The 18,430-nt window shown below is 43.4% G+C and overlaps 1 protein-coding gene across 1 annotated transcript in view; it reads right to left on the bottom strand.

Moving 5' to 3' along the window:
- Window positions 1–18,430, bottom strand: part of LOC112251675 (gamma-aminobutyric acid receptor subunit gamma-3) — a 332,193-nt gene that overhangs the window by 83,353 nt on the left and 230,410 nt on the right. The window contains exon 4 of the mRNA XM_042322670.1: window positions 14,558–14,778. Within this exon, the coding sequence (XP_042178604.1) occupies window positions 14,558–14,778 (221 nt within the window). The remainder of the gene's footprint in view (window positions 1–14,557; window positions 14,779–18,430) is intronic.

The raw sequence follows: 18,430 nt of genomic DNA, 5'->3' as shown, positions 1-18,430 counted from the left end.
TAAACATTTGCCCACTGAAATCGGTTATGATGCCAAACTGCAGTCAGGTCAAGACCCTGGTGAGGTCGACGGGGACGCAGATCAGCTTCCCTGAGATGGTTTCTGGCAAGTTTGTGCAGAAATTCTTCGGTTGTGCGAACCCACAGTTTCATCAGTTGTCCCGGTGGCTGGTCTCAGACGATCCCGCAGGTGAAGAAGCCGGATGTGGAGGGTTGGCGTGGTTACACGTGGTTACACGTGGTCTGCGGTTCTGAGGCCGGTTGGATGTACTACCAAATTCTCTAAAACTTCTTATGGTTGAGAAACATTGAATTAATGGCAACAGCTCTGGTGGACATTCCTGCATTCAGCATGGCAATTACAAGTTCCTTCAAAACTTCAGATGTCTGTGGCATTATTTTTGTGAAAAAACTTCACATTTTAGAGTGGCCTTTTATTGTCCCCAACACATGGTTATGAGTAGAGCACCTAGCTTGTTACTGTAGAGCACCTAGCTTGTTACTGTAGAGCACCTAGCTTGTTACGGTAGAGCACCCAGCTTGTTACGGTAGAGCACTTAGCTTGTTACGGTAGAGCACCTAGCTTGTTACGGTAGAGCACTCATTTTGTTACGGTAGAGAACTAGCTTGTTACGGTAGAGAACTAGCTTGTTACAATAGAGCACTTAGCTTGTTAAGGTAGAGCACCTAGTTTGTTACAGTAGAGCATGTATGCATCCCAAATGACACCCTACACCCTTTTTGGTTTCAGGTTGACTCCAACCAAAAAGGGTTCTACCTGGAACCAAAAAGGTTTCTTCAAATGGTTCTCCTATGGGGACAGCCGAAGGACCCATATTTGCACCTTTTTTTCTAAGAGTGTATATAGTGCACTAGAGTGGCTTGCAAAAGTATTCATCCGCCTGGGTGTTTTTCCTATTTTGTTGCATTACAACCTGTAATTTAAATGGATTTTTATTTGGATTTCAGGAAATGGACATACACAAAATAGGCCAAATTGAGGAAAATTAAATTAGAAAATGTACTTGTTTAAAAAAAAAGTTTTAAAAAGTGGTGTGCATATGTATATGCTATGAAGCCCCTAAATAAGATCTGGTGCAACCAACTACCTTCAGAAGTCACATAATTAGTTAAATAAAGTCCACCTGTGTGCAATCTAAGTGTCACATGATCTCAGTATATATACACCTGTTCTGAAAGGCCCCAGAGTCTGCAACACCACCAAGCAAGGGGCACCACCAAGCAAGCAGCACCATGAAGAACAAGGAGCTCTCCAAACAGGTCAGGGACAAAGTTGTTGTCACGTTCGTCATAACGAGGAGACCAAGGCGCTGCGTGAGATGAATACATTATTCTTTATTTAAACGAAGAACACTAAACAAACTAACAAAATAACAAAACAAACGTGAAGCTATAAACACAAGTGCTGACATGCAACTACACTTAGACAATAACCCACAAAACCAAAATGGAAAAAGCAACCTAAATAGGATCCCCAATCAGAGACAACTGATTGGAAACCAATTCAGGCCACCATTGACCTACATTACCTAGAACAATCCCAAAACCCCATAGATATACAAAAAACCCTAGACATGTCGAAAACACACATACCACCCTCGTCACACCCTGACCTAACCAAAATAATAAAGAAAACAAAAGATAACTAAGGTAGGGTGTGACAGTACCCCCCCCCCCAAAGGTGCGGACTCACAGCCGCAAACCTAAACCTATATGGTCGGGTCTGGGTGGGCATCTAACCTCGGTGGCGGCTCTGGTTCTGGACGCCGCCCCCCTTCTTTACACTGAGTCCGCTCTTGTAAGCACAGACCCGTGGATCATCGTCGGAGGCTCTGGACTGTGGATCCTCGCTGTAGGCCCCGGGCTGGGGACCCTCGCTGCGTGGATCATCGCCGGATGTTCTGGACTGGGGATCGTCGCTGGAGACCCCGGACTGGGGACCGCCGCCGGACGCTCTGGACTGTGAAATGTCGCCGGACGCTCTGGACTGGGTAATGTCGCCGGACGCTCTGGACTGGGTACTGTCGCTGGACGCTCTGGACTGGGTACTGTCGCCGGACGCTCTGGACTGGGTACTGTGGCCGGACGCTCTGGACTGCCAAGGTGCACAGTAGGCCTGGTGCGTGGTGCCGGCACTGGTGGTACCGGGCTGGGGACACGCACCTCAGGGCGAGTGCGAGGAGCAGGAACAGGGCGTACTGGACCCTGGAGGCGCACTGGAGGCCTGGTGCGTGGTGCCGGCACTGGTGGTACCGGGCTGGTGACACGCACCTCAGGGCGAGTGCGGGGAGGAGGCACAGGATACACTGGACCGTGGAGACGCATTGGAGATCCAGAACATAGAGCTGGCTCGATAAGTCTTGGCTGGATGCTCATTCTAGCCCGGCAAATGCGAGGAGCTGGAATAGAGCGCACCGGGCTAGAATAGCGCACTGGAGACACCGAGCACATCTCTGCCTCCGGCATAACACGGTGCCTGACCAGTTACACGCTCCCCACGGTAAGCACTAGGAGTTGGCTCAGGTCTCCTACCTCACTCATGCAATCTCCTCATGTGCCTCCCCCCCCCAAAAAAAATATTGGGGCTGCCTCTCGGGCTTCCGTGCTAGCCGTGAACCTTCATATCCTCGCTGTTCCTCTATTCTCCTGTATTTCTCCTCGTAGTATCGCTGTTCCGCTTTCACTTCCTCTAACTCCTCCTGAGGACGGCGGTACTCCCCCGGCTGTGTCCAGGGTCTTGCTCCATCTAATATCTCCTCCCAGGTCCATTTCCCCATTAAGCGCTGTTCCTTCTTTTCACGCTGCTTGGTCCTGGTTTGGTGGGTTATTCTGTCACATTCGTCATAACGAGGAGACCAAGGCTCAGCGTGAGATGAATATTCTTCTTTATTTAATTGAAGAACACTAAACAAAATAACAAAACGAACATGAAGCTATAAACACGAGTGCTGACATGCAACTACACATAGACAATAACCCACAAAACCAAAATGGAAATGGTAAGCTAAATAGGATCCCCAATCAGAGACAACGATAAACAGCTGTCTCTGATTGGGAACCAATTCAGGCCACCATAGACCTACATTACCAAAACCCCATAGATATACAAAAAAAAAACCTAGACAAGACAAAAAACACACATACCACCCTCGTCACACCCTGACCTAACCAAAATAATAAAGAAAACAAAAGATAACCTAGGTCAGGGCGTGACAGTTGTGGAGAAGTACAGATCAGGGTTGAGTTATAAGAAAATATCAGAAACTTTGAACATCCCACGGAGCACCATTAAATCCATTATTAAAATTGGAAAGAATATGGCACCAAAACAAACCTGCCAAGAGAGGGCCTCCCACCAAAACTCACAGACCAGGCAAGGAGGGCATTAATCAGAGAGGCAACAAAGAGACCAAAGATAACCCTGAAGGAGCTGTAAAGCTCCACAGTAGAGATTGGAATTGCTGTCCATAGGACCACTTTAAGCCGTATACTCCACAGACCTGGGCTTTACGGAAGAGTGGGTAGAAAAAAGCCATTGCTTAAAGAAAAAAATAAGCAAACACGTTTGATGTTCGCCAAAAGGCATGTGGGAGACTCCCAAACATATGGATGAAGGTACTCCATCAAGGAAAACACTATGTCTGGCGCAAACCCACACCTCTCATCCCCACAATGAAGCATGGTGGTGGCAGCATCATGCTTTGGGGATGTTTTTTCATCGGCAGGGACTGGAAAACTGGACAGAATTGAAGGAATTGTGCTAAATACAGGGAAATTCTTGAGGCAAACCTGTTTCAGTCTTCCAGAGATTTGAGCCTGGGACGGAGGTTCACCTTCCAGCAGGACAATGGCCCTAAGCATGCTGCTAAAACAACACTCAAGTGGTTTAACAGAAAACATTTAAATCTTGTCAATGGCCAAGTCAACTTCAATCCAATTGAGAATCTGTGGTATGACTTGAAGATTGCTGTACACCAGCAGGAACCCATCCAACTTGAAGTAGTTGTAGCAGTTTTGCCATTAAGACTGGGGAAAAAACCCAGTGGCTGGATGTGCTTAGCTTATAGAAACATACCCCAAGATACTTGCAGCTGTAATTGCTGCGAAAGGTGGCTCAAGTTTTCTTTTTTTGTGTTATTTCTTGTTTGTTTCACAGTAAAATATATTTTAAAACATATGGAAGAAGGTACTCTGGTCAGATGAGACTAAAATGTAGGAATGAAAGCGTTATGTCTGGCACAAACCCAACACCTCTCATCACCCCGAGAACAACATCCCCACATTGAAGCATGGTGGTGGCAGAATCATGCTGTGGGGATGTTTTTTCATTGGCATGGACTGGGAAACTGGTCAGAATTGATGGCTCTAAATACAGGAAAATTCTTGAGGGAAACCTAAACAGGAAACCTAAACAGTCTTCCAGAGATTTGAGATTGGGACAGAGGTTCACATTCCAGCAGGACAATGACCCTAAGCATAGACCTCAATCCAATTGAGAATCTGTGGTATGACTTAAAGATTGCTGTACACCAGTGGAACCCATCCAACTTGAAGGAGCTGGAGCAGTTTTGCCTTGAAGAATGGGCAAAAATCCCATTGGCTAGATCTGCCAAGCTTCAAGAGACATACCCCAAGAGATTTGCAGCTGTAATTGCGGCAAAAGCTGGCTCTACAAAGTATTGAGTTTGGGGGAGTGAATAGTTATGCACACTCAAGTTTTCTTTTCTTTTTTCATAATAAAAAATATTTTAAGTTTAGAAATCTGTTCCAAAGTATTACAGGCATAATATAGACACTCACTGGCCAGTTTATTAGGTACACACATCTAGTACCGGGTCAGACCCCGCTTTGCCTACAGAACAGCCTGAATTTTTCTGGGCGTGGATTCTACGAGTCGGAAACGTTCCACAGGGACGTTGGTCCATTCTGATGAGATGGCATCACGCAGTTGCTGCAGATTGGACGGCGGTACATTACTGCCACCAGCGTTGACACCAGGTAAGATGTGGTCGTTTGCTGGAATAGCCCATCTATGACAGGAATCGACGAATTGTGCGTTCCAAGATGTAGTTCTGCACACCACTGTTGTACTGTGTCGTTATTTGTCTGTATGTGGGCCCAGCCTGTTGGCTTGCACAATTCTTGCCATTCTCCTTTGACCCCTCTCATCAACGAGCTGTTTTCACCCACAGGACTGCCACTGACTGGAGGGATTTTGTTTGTCTCACCATTCCTCAGTAAACCCTAGACACTGTTGTGTGTGAAAAGCCCAGGAGGCCGTTTCTGAGATACTAGAACTGGCACGCCTGGCACCGACGATCAACCCAAGCTCAAAGTCTCTTCGGTCACTGGTTTTGTCCATTCTAACATTCAATAGAGCAGTAACTGAATGTCTTGATGCCTGTCTGCCTGCTTTATATAGCAAGGCACGTGACTCACTGTCTGTAGGAGGGAACCATTTTGGGAACATGGTGGTGTACCTAATAAACTGTCCGATAAGCGTATGTGTTTGTACAGCATATAAAAATAAAAATAAACAAGGTTTGAAATTATGATGTTTTAGTCAAATATTATATATGTTTGGGATTCTTGCGGTAAATTTGCAATCTACTAATGATTTGTAATTATGATCTGTCCCCCTGACCATCCACTCAAGACAAAATCGGACCGCGGCTGAATCTAGTTGATGATCCCTACTGTAAAGTATAAGAATGGGGCAGAAACTTCACACACCACCTATAAGGTAATTGGACAAGTCTGCTCCGATAGTAGCGTACAGTATGCTGCTGTGTCAATGAGGAAATCCTATGTAGATTAATATTGTCAATGAGGAAATCCTATGTAGATGAATATTGCCAATGAGGAAATCCTATGTAGATGAATATTGCCAGAGGGACTTGTGCTTAAAATATATAAAGTGCTTGGCTTATTTGAACTTGTTGATTCTGAACTATTCTTTAAAAAAATAAAAGAATATATAAAATGAAATAAAATTGAAATATGATTTCAGGTTTTCACATGTTCTTTACATCTTGGAATGTGTTTAATGGATAGTCAATAGTTTGAAACATGATTAAGAGGCAATCTGAACAAGATGGCTACAATGTCAAAAGGATATTGAGATTACCAATTTATAATGAAATAAACATTTAAAAAACAAATTCTCAATCATTTTCAGTCGTGTGGAAAGCAGCAAGCATTGTTTTTCCTAATTTCAAGATAAGATGCACTTAAACCCTATTAAAATAGGATATTATATCAACAGTATTTATTCACTTAAACCCTATTAAAATAGGATGTTATATCAACAGTATTTATGACAGATTATTATAGCTGGATGACGTTCAAAAAAGCCATTGAAAGTAAAAACATCATCAATCAAACCAGTCAACCACTATGTAACCGATTGCAGTCAATGCATTTCAATTGATTAGTTTGATCATGAAACATATTATTCAAATAATCAAAGTCTTAATGAAAGCTTGTCCGCAACTGTAACGATGTATGCTGAGAGTCAGGAAGCAAGTTCAGGGAGTGAATACATTTAATTTAATTAATAAATGAACAAAACAAGAAACACAAACACCGATATGTCAGGAACAGATACAGAAACCATGGCGACTGGGGAGGAAACCAAAGGGAGGGACATATAAAGGGAATTAATGAGGTGATGGAGTCCAGGTTGAGTGTCATTATGAGCCTAACGCTGGTGACAGGTGTGCGCCCTAACAAGTAGCCTGGTGACCTAACAAGCAGCCTGGTGACCTAGGGACCGGAGAGGGAGCACACGTGACAATAACTAATAAAAACAGCTAAAAATGTCCCACGCATGAGCAACACTGCTTTTACACAAATCTACTCAGAGCGTGTGAGTGTGCCAGAGAGCAGAATAACTAACAAATGCACTCTCATCTGAGTGTGCCAGAGAGCAGAATAACTAACAAATGTAGACGTTCTCAACATGTTGAATATGGCCGAGGTCAGTAAAAACCGAAAAATGTAATTCAATTGTTGCCAGCAGTAACATGAAAACAGCTTAACCAGTTCTGCTAGGGCGAGTAAAATGGCCAGAGTGGGCTGTTCTCTCATGTGTCTGGAATTAGCTAGCAGCACAGTTAGTCACCAACACTCTGGATAACATGAAAACAGCTTAACCAGTTCTGCTAGGGCGAGTAAAATGGCCACAGTGGGCTGTTCTCTCATGTGTCTGCAAGCTAGCCAATGGTAGTCAGTTAGTTTAGGAGCTTGACTGCTGTTGTTAGGTCAGAAAGCTCTGATAAACACTACTCCTCGGCCGTAGCATCCAATGTGCGCTCTCAACGTACTGAATTTACGAATGGACAATCTGACAACGCTCTGAGTTTACGAACAGCCAGCGTGCACTCTGGCACTCCAGATGGCATTTACGAATACACCTGTAGTATAAACTAGCATTTAGTCTTCAAATCTTTGGTTGTTTTAGTCCATGGCCTCACATGTGAATCCTTAAAAGAGATGGGTGAGGCTAAAGTTTAAGAGGGTGTGAACGATGCTTAACAGGTGTAGACAAAGATGAACTCTCCAGTAGGTTCCAAAACATTCAAGGGCCATTTTCTCAAAAGTGTGGTTACAAGTTTATCAACTTTCAAAGCATAATTACTTTCCCATTGTTCCTCAACTGTAGTGTATGATATGCAAATTTCAAGCTCTGAGTCTCTACCTTTATTCAATGTAAAAAACACCATTTTAAATGTTGCACCATGAGACCATTTTGAGATGGTCGGTCACAATTGGTCTGCCTGTGTAAAAGCAGCCTAAGAGATTAATTAAACAGAGTCTCGGCAATATGATGTTGCCATGGGCAGCAGGATTAAATTAACCGTAGATATTGCAGATGAGCCCCATTTGTTTTACATCAGATAGCATGTTCATCCGTCTCGTATCTTGCAAAGGGTAATGGGATTGATCAAAAGTAGACTGATTACAATGGGCTGCCGTGACATTAGAAAATATTACCTAGGGGACATGGTCTGCTGAACCCTATTTCTGCCTCAGAACAATCTGAATTCATCTTTGATAAAACAATACATAAGTCTTTTTTGGTGAAGAAGTCTTAGACACCCCAATTTACGTCTAGCTAAGTGCTTCAATGAGCATTATTTAAGTTTGACTATGGGCGCGAAAGCTAACATACATTTTGTCCAAAGTAGAGCCAGTCACTGAAATCATATTTGACTGAAAAGATGCTGCTTACTAACAAGCTAGAAGAAAAAGAAACGCACACCTATTTAGGTGAGGTGGCTAGCGGTGCTGGCTAGCGGTGCTGGCTAGCGGTGCTGGCTAGCGGTGCTGGCTAGCGGTGCTGGCTAGAGGTGCTGGCTAGCGGTGCTGGCTAGCGGAGAACACAACTTGAAAATAAAAGAGAGCTGCACACTCTAGGAGCTCAGATGCAAAAATGTAATTACCAACGTTTCATCAGGGTATAATGAAGACAGCTTGGCTGTCGAAACGTTGGTAATTAAATGTTTGCATCTGAGCTCCTAGAGTGTGGGGGGGCTCTCTTTTATTTTCAAGCTTACTAACAAGCTACCTACTTAGTACTGTACACAATGTTAAATCTTCCAACAAAAACTAGCTAGCAAGTTACTGTAGATTATAGTGCTAATGTTAACATTATGAGTTTTCATGAAGCAGCTGTTGCTCTGCCACAAGTTATTTCAGTAGCCTCCTGAGTCAGCTGCTGTGCTCAGGAGGAACATGTTTATCGACGGACTGATTCGTGATAAGTCATTTCCTCTTAGTTGTGGGTCTGCATGTCTACAACTAGTTTAACGCTAGAACTGCCATAGGCCAACGTTTCCATTTTGGAAATGTAAAAAAAATTGTCCACAAAAAAAAAGCAATGTCCTGCTCCTTCCCTGACTTTTCCCGAAATGCTCATTTGTCAGAATTTTTAAAAAACACAGAAAGGTACTTAGAGACATTTTACCATTTTTATTCTCAATTTAACCAAGGCAATTAGCCAGGCGCTAATGCGTCTCTATCTCCTCACTGAAGGAATGACAAATGGATGAATGGGCGATATTTGTGCACCTTACTTCACAACTGAATATAAATGAGGCCTAACTGAATGATAAGGAGGGGGAAGAGGTTGATTTAATTAGTTTTTTAAAGACAATAGTGTAATGATGTTTGTGTTATGCGTATTTATCAGCTTTGGGGCACATGTTTATAGCAAATCATTTGACCACACGCCTTGCGGGTTGATAATGTATCATTTTCTGTTTTAATTTTGAAAAAATAAGCTGTTACGGGACTGTTTTATTTACTATAACGCGATTACTACTCACATTTATTTTAAAGGGAAACAAAAACATCCTATGTGTTGCAGCAGGCCTTTAGAATAATGCAAAACATGTTATTTATGAGCAAGGGGAAACCAACGATGCCAGTCAAGCCTACCCATCGAAACTACATCTAAACTATACCGAAACTAATTTCACACATAATAAATGTTAGCCTATAGACAAGATTAAATTGACAAATAGTCTGATGATGAGTATTATCACTTGTCAAATTATACATGAAGAGATGAGCGCAGCTCGGAATTGACAGGTGCAGGGAAAGGAGTCTCAAATCAAATCCTCCTTCAGTCACATGCAGGTAAAACATTTAGTCAAATAACTCTCAAAATTCAAGAGCTGCAGCTCTACTTTCAAATGTCACTTTTTCTCAAGAATATCTGCCCTGACGATACGTTCAGCACATGACCACTCGCTGGCAGCTCTGGCTACTAAGCAGACTAGTAACATTATAAGCGGAAAACTTGCTATTCGCAGAGGAGTGACGCTCTCTGGCATGAGATAATGGATGAGCCCCAGTCAAGATGATGCGTATCTGTGGAAGTCGGACTGATACTGCTGTTTACTTTGTGAAGTGCTAAATCTACCTTTTAAGTTGATTGAGTAATTTTCTGTCCTCGAGAACCAGTTGAGAATAGGTTCCCTAAAGGGTCTCTGACTGTGCTATGTAGTAATCTGTTTGTTTAAAACCATAATGCACTGAGGCTACCTGACCTGGCCTGTTGGGATTGTGGTATATTGCTCTTTAATGGGTCTGTCACTGAGACTGAGCACAAACCAGACTGGGAAACAGAGTGGCACCAAGTCTACGTCCCAAATGGCACACTGTGCACTACTGTTGACCAGAGCCGATAGTGAACTAGGTAATAGGAGTTCCATTTGGAACACATCCCCAGCCATAAATTCACAGCTGGTTGGTTCAGACAGGGCCATGGGTAGGCTTTTATAACCCTGCCCGGGGGATGGAGAATACATGTATCTGATGGTACTAGAAAAAACATGATGTTGAAGTTGTTCATATTCTGTAATGGCTTTTACCAAAGCCAGAGAACAGAGAAATCCGTCAAACGTTGTGGAAACCAGACCTAGAACCTTCCATTCGTTCCAGTGGTTGGGGTTTACTAAGGCCCCTTGGTACTTCCCTGTGGGACACTGGCTTCTGGTTAATGATGTGACAGCTGTGGCATTTCACTTGCTAGGATGCTTCCCAAATGGCAGTAGTGCTCTATATAAGGAGTAGGCTGCCAATTGCACGCAGGCATAGTGTTCATAACCACACAACCAACTTGACAAATATCAACACCTAAACAAAAACTCAAATGGAAAAATAAAGTCAGACAAGTATAGCTGTAAGCAGCAATGCTGGGTTTCAGCTGTCGGCCCACTGTGCCACAATCAGGATAAATTGGACACATTGCCCTAGGACAAGTTACTTCTGTACTGTTTACCATGCTTACCAAATATCAGACCTCAAAATCAAACTGATCATGCAATATAATATGCTTTTGATGTATTTTGGACCCTTTTTTAATGATGTTGACTACTTTTGAAACATCTTCTTTTCCAGAACCGAGATTCTAGATGAAACATTTTGGGCCAATGAGCTTGCATAGTTTTTTTTGTACTGTCCAGCAGCACCACCATACAGCCAAACTGAACCACACTTTACAGGTTAGACTCATTTCCATCACTCTCAATAAAGGTATAAACATGGGCCCATTATAGCGCCACTGTCAATGTGTATGTGCTTGCATAGGTTGAGTCTTCAGCGTGTTGTTACAACGCAAATATCCGTGAGAGATTTATATTAATTGATGTGCCAGACCACGCCCACTAGAAGGCTTATTGGTCCATGTTGTTTTAGGTATTTGTCTGGAAATGTTGTGTTGGGAGAACTTTGTCCAAAGATATCAAGTTTCGTGCAGATCGGTCTGCCAGAGGAGTAGCGTTTTAAGTGTTTTTAACACCATTCGAAATGGAGGAAAATCCATCATGGCGGCCCTTATGGGTCCTTCAGGTATATGTGTTATTTGTGATGAGAGGGACCTATATGGGCTATTCAGACATGCCTGGTGCCCAAATTGATGATGCAACTGAGGGTAGAATGTGGAGAGGAATGGATTGGGTTCAGTCAGTCGTCCTGATGAGACCTTCCCAGCTAGCTAGTTCAGTCAGTCATCCTGATGAGACCTTCCCAGCTAGCTAGTTCAGTCAGTCATCCTGATGAGACCTTCCCAGCTAGCTAGTTCAGTCAGTCATCCTGATGAGACCTTCCCAGCTAGCTAGTTCAGTCAGTCATCCTGATGAGACCTTCCCAGCTAGCTAGTTCAGTCAGTCATCCTGATGAGACCTTCCCAGCTAGCTAGTTCAGTCAGTCATCCTGATGAGACCTTCCCAGCTAGCTAGTTCAGTCAGTCATCCTGATGAGACCTTCCCAGCTAACTAGTTCAGTCAGTCATCCTGATGAGACCTTCCCAGCTAGCTAGTTCAGTCAGTCATCCTGATGAGACCTTCCCAGCTAGCTAGTTCAGTCAGTCATCCTGATGAGACCTTCCCAGCTAGCTAGTTCAGTCAGTCATCCTGATGAGACCTTCCCAGCTAGCTAGTTTATATGCTGGGCTGGCTAGCTGGCAACAACAGAAGCATAGCACTAGTTAAAATTAGTAAAATAATGTGATATTTATTTTGATGGGGGCGAGGGAGAAATAACTTCTGGTATTGGACCCCATCAGGATTTCACTGTGACATGTCAATTAGCTGAAATAACAAGCTGGTGTGAATGACCAGTGTATTGAAGTGCTTTGCCGATGTGAGTTGCTTCCCACTGGGCAGCTGTAGGCTGTCACATGTTGAAGGTGATAGCTAGCAGCCTACAGGAGAAATAACTTGTAGTATTGGTATTAACCATCTGGACGTCACCTTGGAAGTCTACACTGCCCAAAGGGGAGAGTTTGAGCTGCTGCGTGGCAACACAACTTCACAGGGCTCATTATAATAATAATAATATTTAATTAGTAAATCCTTCGCTCCGGCTTTCCACAGTAAGGAGAGGGAAGTAGCTAGATGGTGTAGACAATATCAGGCCAGTATGGGAGAGAGTTAGCTAGATATTGACTACACTATCAGGCCAGTAAGGAGAGAGAGGTAGCTAGATATTGACTACACTATCAGGCCAGTAAGGAGAGGTTGGTAACTAGATATTGACTACACTATCAGACCAGTAAACAGAGAGAGGTAGCTAGATATTGACTACACTATCAGGCCAGTAAGGAGAGAGAGGTAGCTAGATATTGACTACACTATCAGGCCAGTAAGGAGAGGGAGGTAACTAGATATTGACTACACTATCAGGCCAGTAAACAGAGGGAGGTAACTAGATATTAACTACACTATCAGGCCAGTAAGGAGAGGGAGGTAACTAGATATTGACTACACTATCAGACCAGTAAACAGAGGGAGGTAACTAGATATTGACTACACTATCAGGCCAGTAAGGAGAGGGAGGTAACTAGATATTGACTACACTACCAGGCCAGTAAGGAGAGGTTGGTAACTAGATATTGACTACACTATCAGACCAGTAAACAGAGAGAGGTAGCTAGATATTGACTACACTATCAGGCCAGTAAGGAGAGGTTGGTAACTAGATATTGACTACACTATCAGACCAGTAAACAGAGAGAGGTAGCTAGATATTGACTACATTATCAGGCCAGTAAGGAGAGGGAGGTAACTAGATATTGACTACACTATCAGGCCAGTAAGGAGAGGGAGGTAACGTGATATTGACTACACTATCAGGCCAGTAAGGAGAGGGAGGTAACTAGATATTGACTACACTATCAGGCCAGTAAGGAGAGGGAGGTAACTAGATATTGACTACACTATCAGGCCAGTAAGGAGAGGGAGGTAACTAGATATTGACTACACTATCAGGCCAGTAAGGAGAGGGAGGTAACTAGATATTGGCTACACTATCAGTCCAGCAAGGATAGGGAGGTAACTAGATACTGACTACGCTATCAGGCCAGTAAGGTAGGAGAGGTAACTAGATATTGACTACGCTATCAGGCCAGTAAGGTAGGAGAGGTAACTAGATATTGACTACACTATCAGGCCAGTAAGGTAGGAGAGGTAACTAGATATTGACTACGCTATCAGACCAGTAAGGAGAGGGAGGTAACTAGATATTGACTACACTATCAGACCAGTAAGGTAGGAGAGGTAACTAGATACTGACTACACTATCAGGCCAGTAAGGAGAGGGAGGTAACTAGATACTGACAACACTATCAGGCCAGTAAACAGAGGGAGGTAACTAGATATTGACTACATTATCAGGCCAGTAAGGAGAGAGAGGTAACTAGATACTGACTACACTATCAGGCCAGTAAGGAGAGGGAGGTAACTAGATATTGACTACGCTATCAGACCAGTAAGGTAGGAGAGGTAACTAGATACTGACTACACTATCAGGCCAGTAAGGAGAGGGAGGTAACTAGATACTGACAACACTATCAGGCCAGTAAACAGAGGGAGGTAACTAGATATTGACTACATTATCAGGCCAGTAAGGAGAGAGAGGTAACTAGATACTGACTACACTATCAGGCCAGTAAGGAGAGGGAGGTAACTAGATATTGACTACGCTATCAGACCAGTAAGGAGAGGGAGGTAACTAGATATTGACTACGCTATCAGACCAGTAAACAGAGGGAGGTAACTAGATAGTGTAGCTAATATGTACAACCACATCAAGTCCTAATGACAATCACATTCCTCTGTAACATGTGAGTCAACCAAACCTTTAAACCCATCCAAGGAAACCAGATCCTGGAGTTTCCTGTTGGTCTGAAGAGAATTCCAAGACGCGGAGCTGAGTAACTAAAAGATCTGTTATGATTTTAGGAACCGTTAAAAGTAAGTAGGAGCGAGCCAGAAACTGGTATTTATTTTCTGACCTTATCAAAGCAGACCAGAGACCATAGATCATAGCATATCAATGTTTACGCCTCTTAACCACATACTGAATAAGAGTGGGGCCCTGATCCTAGATCAGCAATCCTACTCTGAGACTCTTCATGAAAACCACAGCAGACTCGCCACATTTCAAACACCAAAACAATATGCAAATGAGGCAATAAACCAACAACAAGCAAACAAACAAACAAAACCAAATGTTTTCTCTTTTTTAACCTTAGCGTGTAGAGTATCTTCCCGTCGTTCCATATTCTGAGCAGCTGATTGGGTGTTGTAATCCAATGGGAGTCAGCGTTCTTGGAGTTCCTGAAGATGGTGTCGGGGAGCCAGATGAGTCCCACCATGTTGCTGTTCAGGGTCAGGATATTCATGGTGCTGTTGTAGCTCAACCTGCTGTCTGTCCACGTCTGGGCAAAGATGATGTCGATCTGGTATTCCTGAAACAAAAACAAACAAAGGATATCATCAGATCAGATATGAACGTTTAGTAGAGTTTAGATATGATGTCTATGATAATACATATATCAGATCAGATATGATCGCCAAACCAGAGTTTAGATATGATGTCTATGATAATACATATATCAGATCAGATATGAACGCCAAACCAGAGTTTAAATATGATGTCTATGATAATACATATATCAGATCAGATATGAACGCCAAACCAGAGTTTAAATATGATGTCTATGATAATACATATATCAGATCAGATATGAACGCCAAACCAGAGTTTAAATATGATGTCTATGATATCAAACATCCTTATGAGAATAAAAAGAAACCCAGCAAGCTCAACAAGACAGAGGAGTTTATCAAAGGGAAGAGCTTCACCTATTGGCATGTATATTGATTTCCTGTCTAGCACCCTGGAAAAGAACACAGCAGTTATGAAGAGTTCTAGAAGACAAAGTTTCTCTTCTGTCTTGGCTTTTCCATTACTTTATTAAATTAGGGTAGAAGGAGGCTGGCTGGGGAGGGGAGGGGACAAGGAGGCTGACTGGGGAGGGGAAGGGAGAAGGAGGCTGGCTGGTGAGGGGTGGGGAGAAGGAGGCTGACTAGGGAGGGGAGAAGGAGGCTCTCTGGGGAGGGGAGGGTAGAAGGAGGCTGACTAGGGAGGGGAGAAGGAGGCTCTCTGGGGAGGGGAGGGTAGAAGGAGGCTGACTGTGGAGGGGAGGGTAGAAGGAGGCTGACTGGGGAGGGGACAAGGAGGGTGACTGGGAGGGGAGGGGAGAAGGAGGCTGGCTGGTGAGGGGTGGGGAGAAGGAGGCTGGCTGGCTGGGGAGGGGAGGGTAGAAGGAGGCTGACTAGGGAGGGGAGAAGGAGGCTGACTAGGGAGGGGAGAAGGAGGCTGGCTGGGGAGGGGATCTCATAGAAAATAATGAAAACCTTCTACTGACTGCCAGGACCTCGTAAAAAACTCCTTAAACAGTCTACTGACTGCCAGGACCTCCTAAAAACCTCCTTAAATATTCTACTGACTGCCAGGACCTCGTAAAAACCTCCTTAAACCTTCTGACTGCCAGGACCTCCTTTGGCCAGTCTAACAGTAAGACACTAAGGACAGCCTGAGGCAGCATTAACAGGGGAACACAGCATAATGAAACATGATCAGAGATGACCTGAAAAGTAAACCACACTTTTTCAGAATAGAAGAGTTACAGTGATTTCCACCAATGATAACATAATATTTACATTACTTTCTGGTCCAGGACCCTGTGGAATACAATCGTATAATCCTTGTTTACCACTATATGGTGAAATACCCAGGTGACTCAGCTCACAGGTATGCAGACAATCAGATCAGCTTTTAGTATTTATATCAGCCCTCTGATTACAATGAAGAGCAGAACATGCCAGTGTGAACAGACAACACAGAGTTACACATGGAGTAAACAATTAACAAGTCAATAACACAGTAGAAAAAAAAGAGTCTATATACATTGTGTGCAAAATGAGGAGGTAGGCGAATAATTACAATTTTGCAGATTAACACTGGAGTGATACATGATCAGATGGTCATGTACAGGTAGAGATACTGGTGTGCAAAAGAGAAGAAAAGTAAATAAATATAAACAGTATGGGGATGAGGTAGGTCAAATTGGATGGGCTATTTACCGATAGACTATGTACAGCTGCAGCGATCGGTTAGCTGCTCAGATAGCAGATGTTTGAAGTTGGTGAGGGAGATAAAAGTCTCCAACTTCAGTGATTTTTGCAATTCGTTCCAGTCACAGGCAGCAGAGAACTGGAACGAAAGGCGGCCAAATGAGGTGTTGGCTTTAGGGATGATCAGTGAGATACACCTGCTGGAGCGCGTGCTACGGGTGGGTGTTGCCATTGTGACCTGTGAACTGAGATAAGGCGGAGCTTTACCTAGCATGGACTTGTAGATGACCTGGAGCCAGTGGGTCTGGCGACGAATATGTAGCGAGGGCCAGCCGACTAGAGCATACAGGTCGCAGTGGTGGGTAGTATAAGGTGCTTTAGTAACAAAACGGATGGCACTGTGATAAACTGCATCCAGTTTGCTGAGTAGAGTATTGGAAGCTATTTTGTAGATGACATCGCTGAAGTCGAGGATCGGTAGGATAGTCAGTTTTACTAGGGTAAGTTTGGCGGCGTGAGTGAAGGAGGCTTTGTTGCGGAATAGAAAGCCGACTCTAGATTTGATTTTAGATTGGGGATGTTTGATATGAGTCTGGAAGAAGTGTTTACAGTCTAGCCAGACACCTAGGTACTTATAGATGTCCACATATTCTAGGTCGGAACCATCCAGGGTGGTGATGTTAGTCGGACGTGTGGGTGCAGGCGTGCGGGTGCAGGCGTGCGGGTACAGGCAGCACTCTTGTTTGGACGACCAGGAAGTGAGACGCTTCGTCTCACCGCTTTGTAAGTAAACTTCAGCGTAAGAATAGCAAACAATATTTGGTTAATGATAGCATGACTTTCACTATGTTAATATCACTTTGGGTTTACCAATAAAGTTACCATCTGGTTATTAACAAGATCAATGTTTGTAATGTTTCATCATTATGCATTCAATATGGGCTGCATGTAACTCTCAATGAGAGTGCCGCAAGGCAATCAATGTGCATGCTGGCAGTAACGTTAAGAATGCAGGGTTTTGACAGGTGAACATTAAGAATGCAGGGTTTTGACAGGTGAACATTAAGAATGCAGGGTTTTGACAGGTGAACATTAAGAATGCAGGGTTTTGACAGGTGAACATTTAGAATGCAGGGTTTTGACAGGTGAACATTTAGAATGCAGGGTTTTGACAGGTGAACATTTAGAATGCAGGGTTTTAACAGGTGAACATTTAGAATGCAGGGTTTTGACAGGTGAACATTTAGAATGCAGGGTTTTAACAGGTGAACATTTAGAATGCAGGGTTTTGACAGGTGAACATTTAGAATGCAGGGTTTTAACAGGTGAACATTTAGAATGCAGGGTTTTGACAGGTGAACATTTAGAATGCAGGGTTTTGACAGGTGAACATTTAGAATGCAGGGTTTTAACAGGTGAACATTTAGAATGCAGGGTTTTAACAGGTGAACATTTAGAATGCAGGGTTTTGACAGGTGAACATTTAGAATGCAGGGTTTTGACAGGTGAACATTAAGAATGCAGGGTTATGACAGGTGAACATTAAGAATGCAGGGTTTTGACAGGTGAACATTAAGAATGCAGGGTTATGACAGGTGAACATTTAGAATGCAGGGTTTTGACGGGGTAATATTTAGAATGCAGGGTTTTGCGGGGTAATGTTTAGAATGCAGGGTTTTGCGGGGTAATGTTTAGAATGCAGGGTTTTGTTGAGAAAAATCTAGATGGTCCAGAAAAATCTAGATTGAGAAATAAACATATCGAACTCTATCCTCCAGACATCCACATATAGAACTCTATCCTCCAGACATCCACATATAGAACTCTATCCTCCAGACATCCACATATAGAACTCTATCCTACAGACATCCACATATAGAACTCTATCCTACAGACATCCACATAGAGAACTCTATTCTACAGACATCCACATATAGAACTCTATCCTCCAGACATCCACATATAGAACTCTATCCTACA

Source organism: Oncorhynchus tshawytscha, linkage group LG05 (assembly GCF_018296145.1).
Source record: "Oncorhynchus tshawytscha isolate Ot180627B linkage group LG05, Otsh_v2.0, whole genome shotgun sequence".
In the NCBI taxonomy this organism is placed as follows: domain Eukaryota; kingdom Metazoa; phylum Chordata; class Actinopteri; order Salmoniformes; family Salmonidae; genus Oncorhynchus; species Oncorhynchus tshawytscha.
The sequence above is the reverse complement of the archived record's forward strand: the minus strand, read 5'-3'. Positions and strand labels throughout refer to the sequence as shown.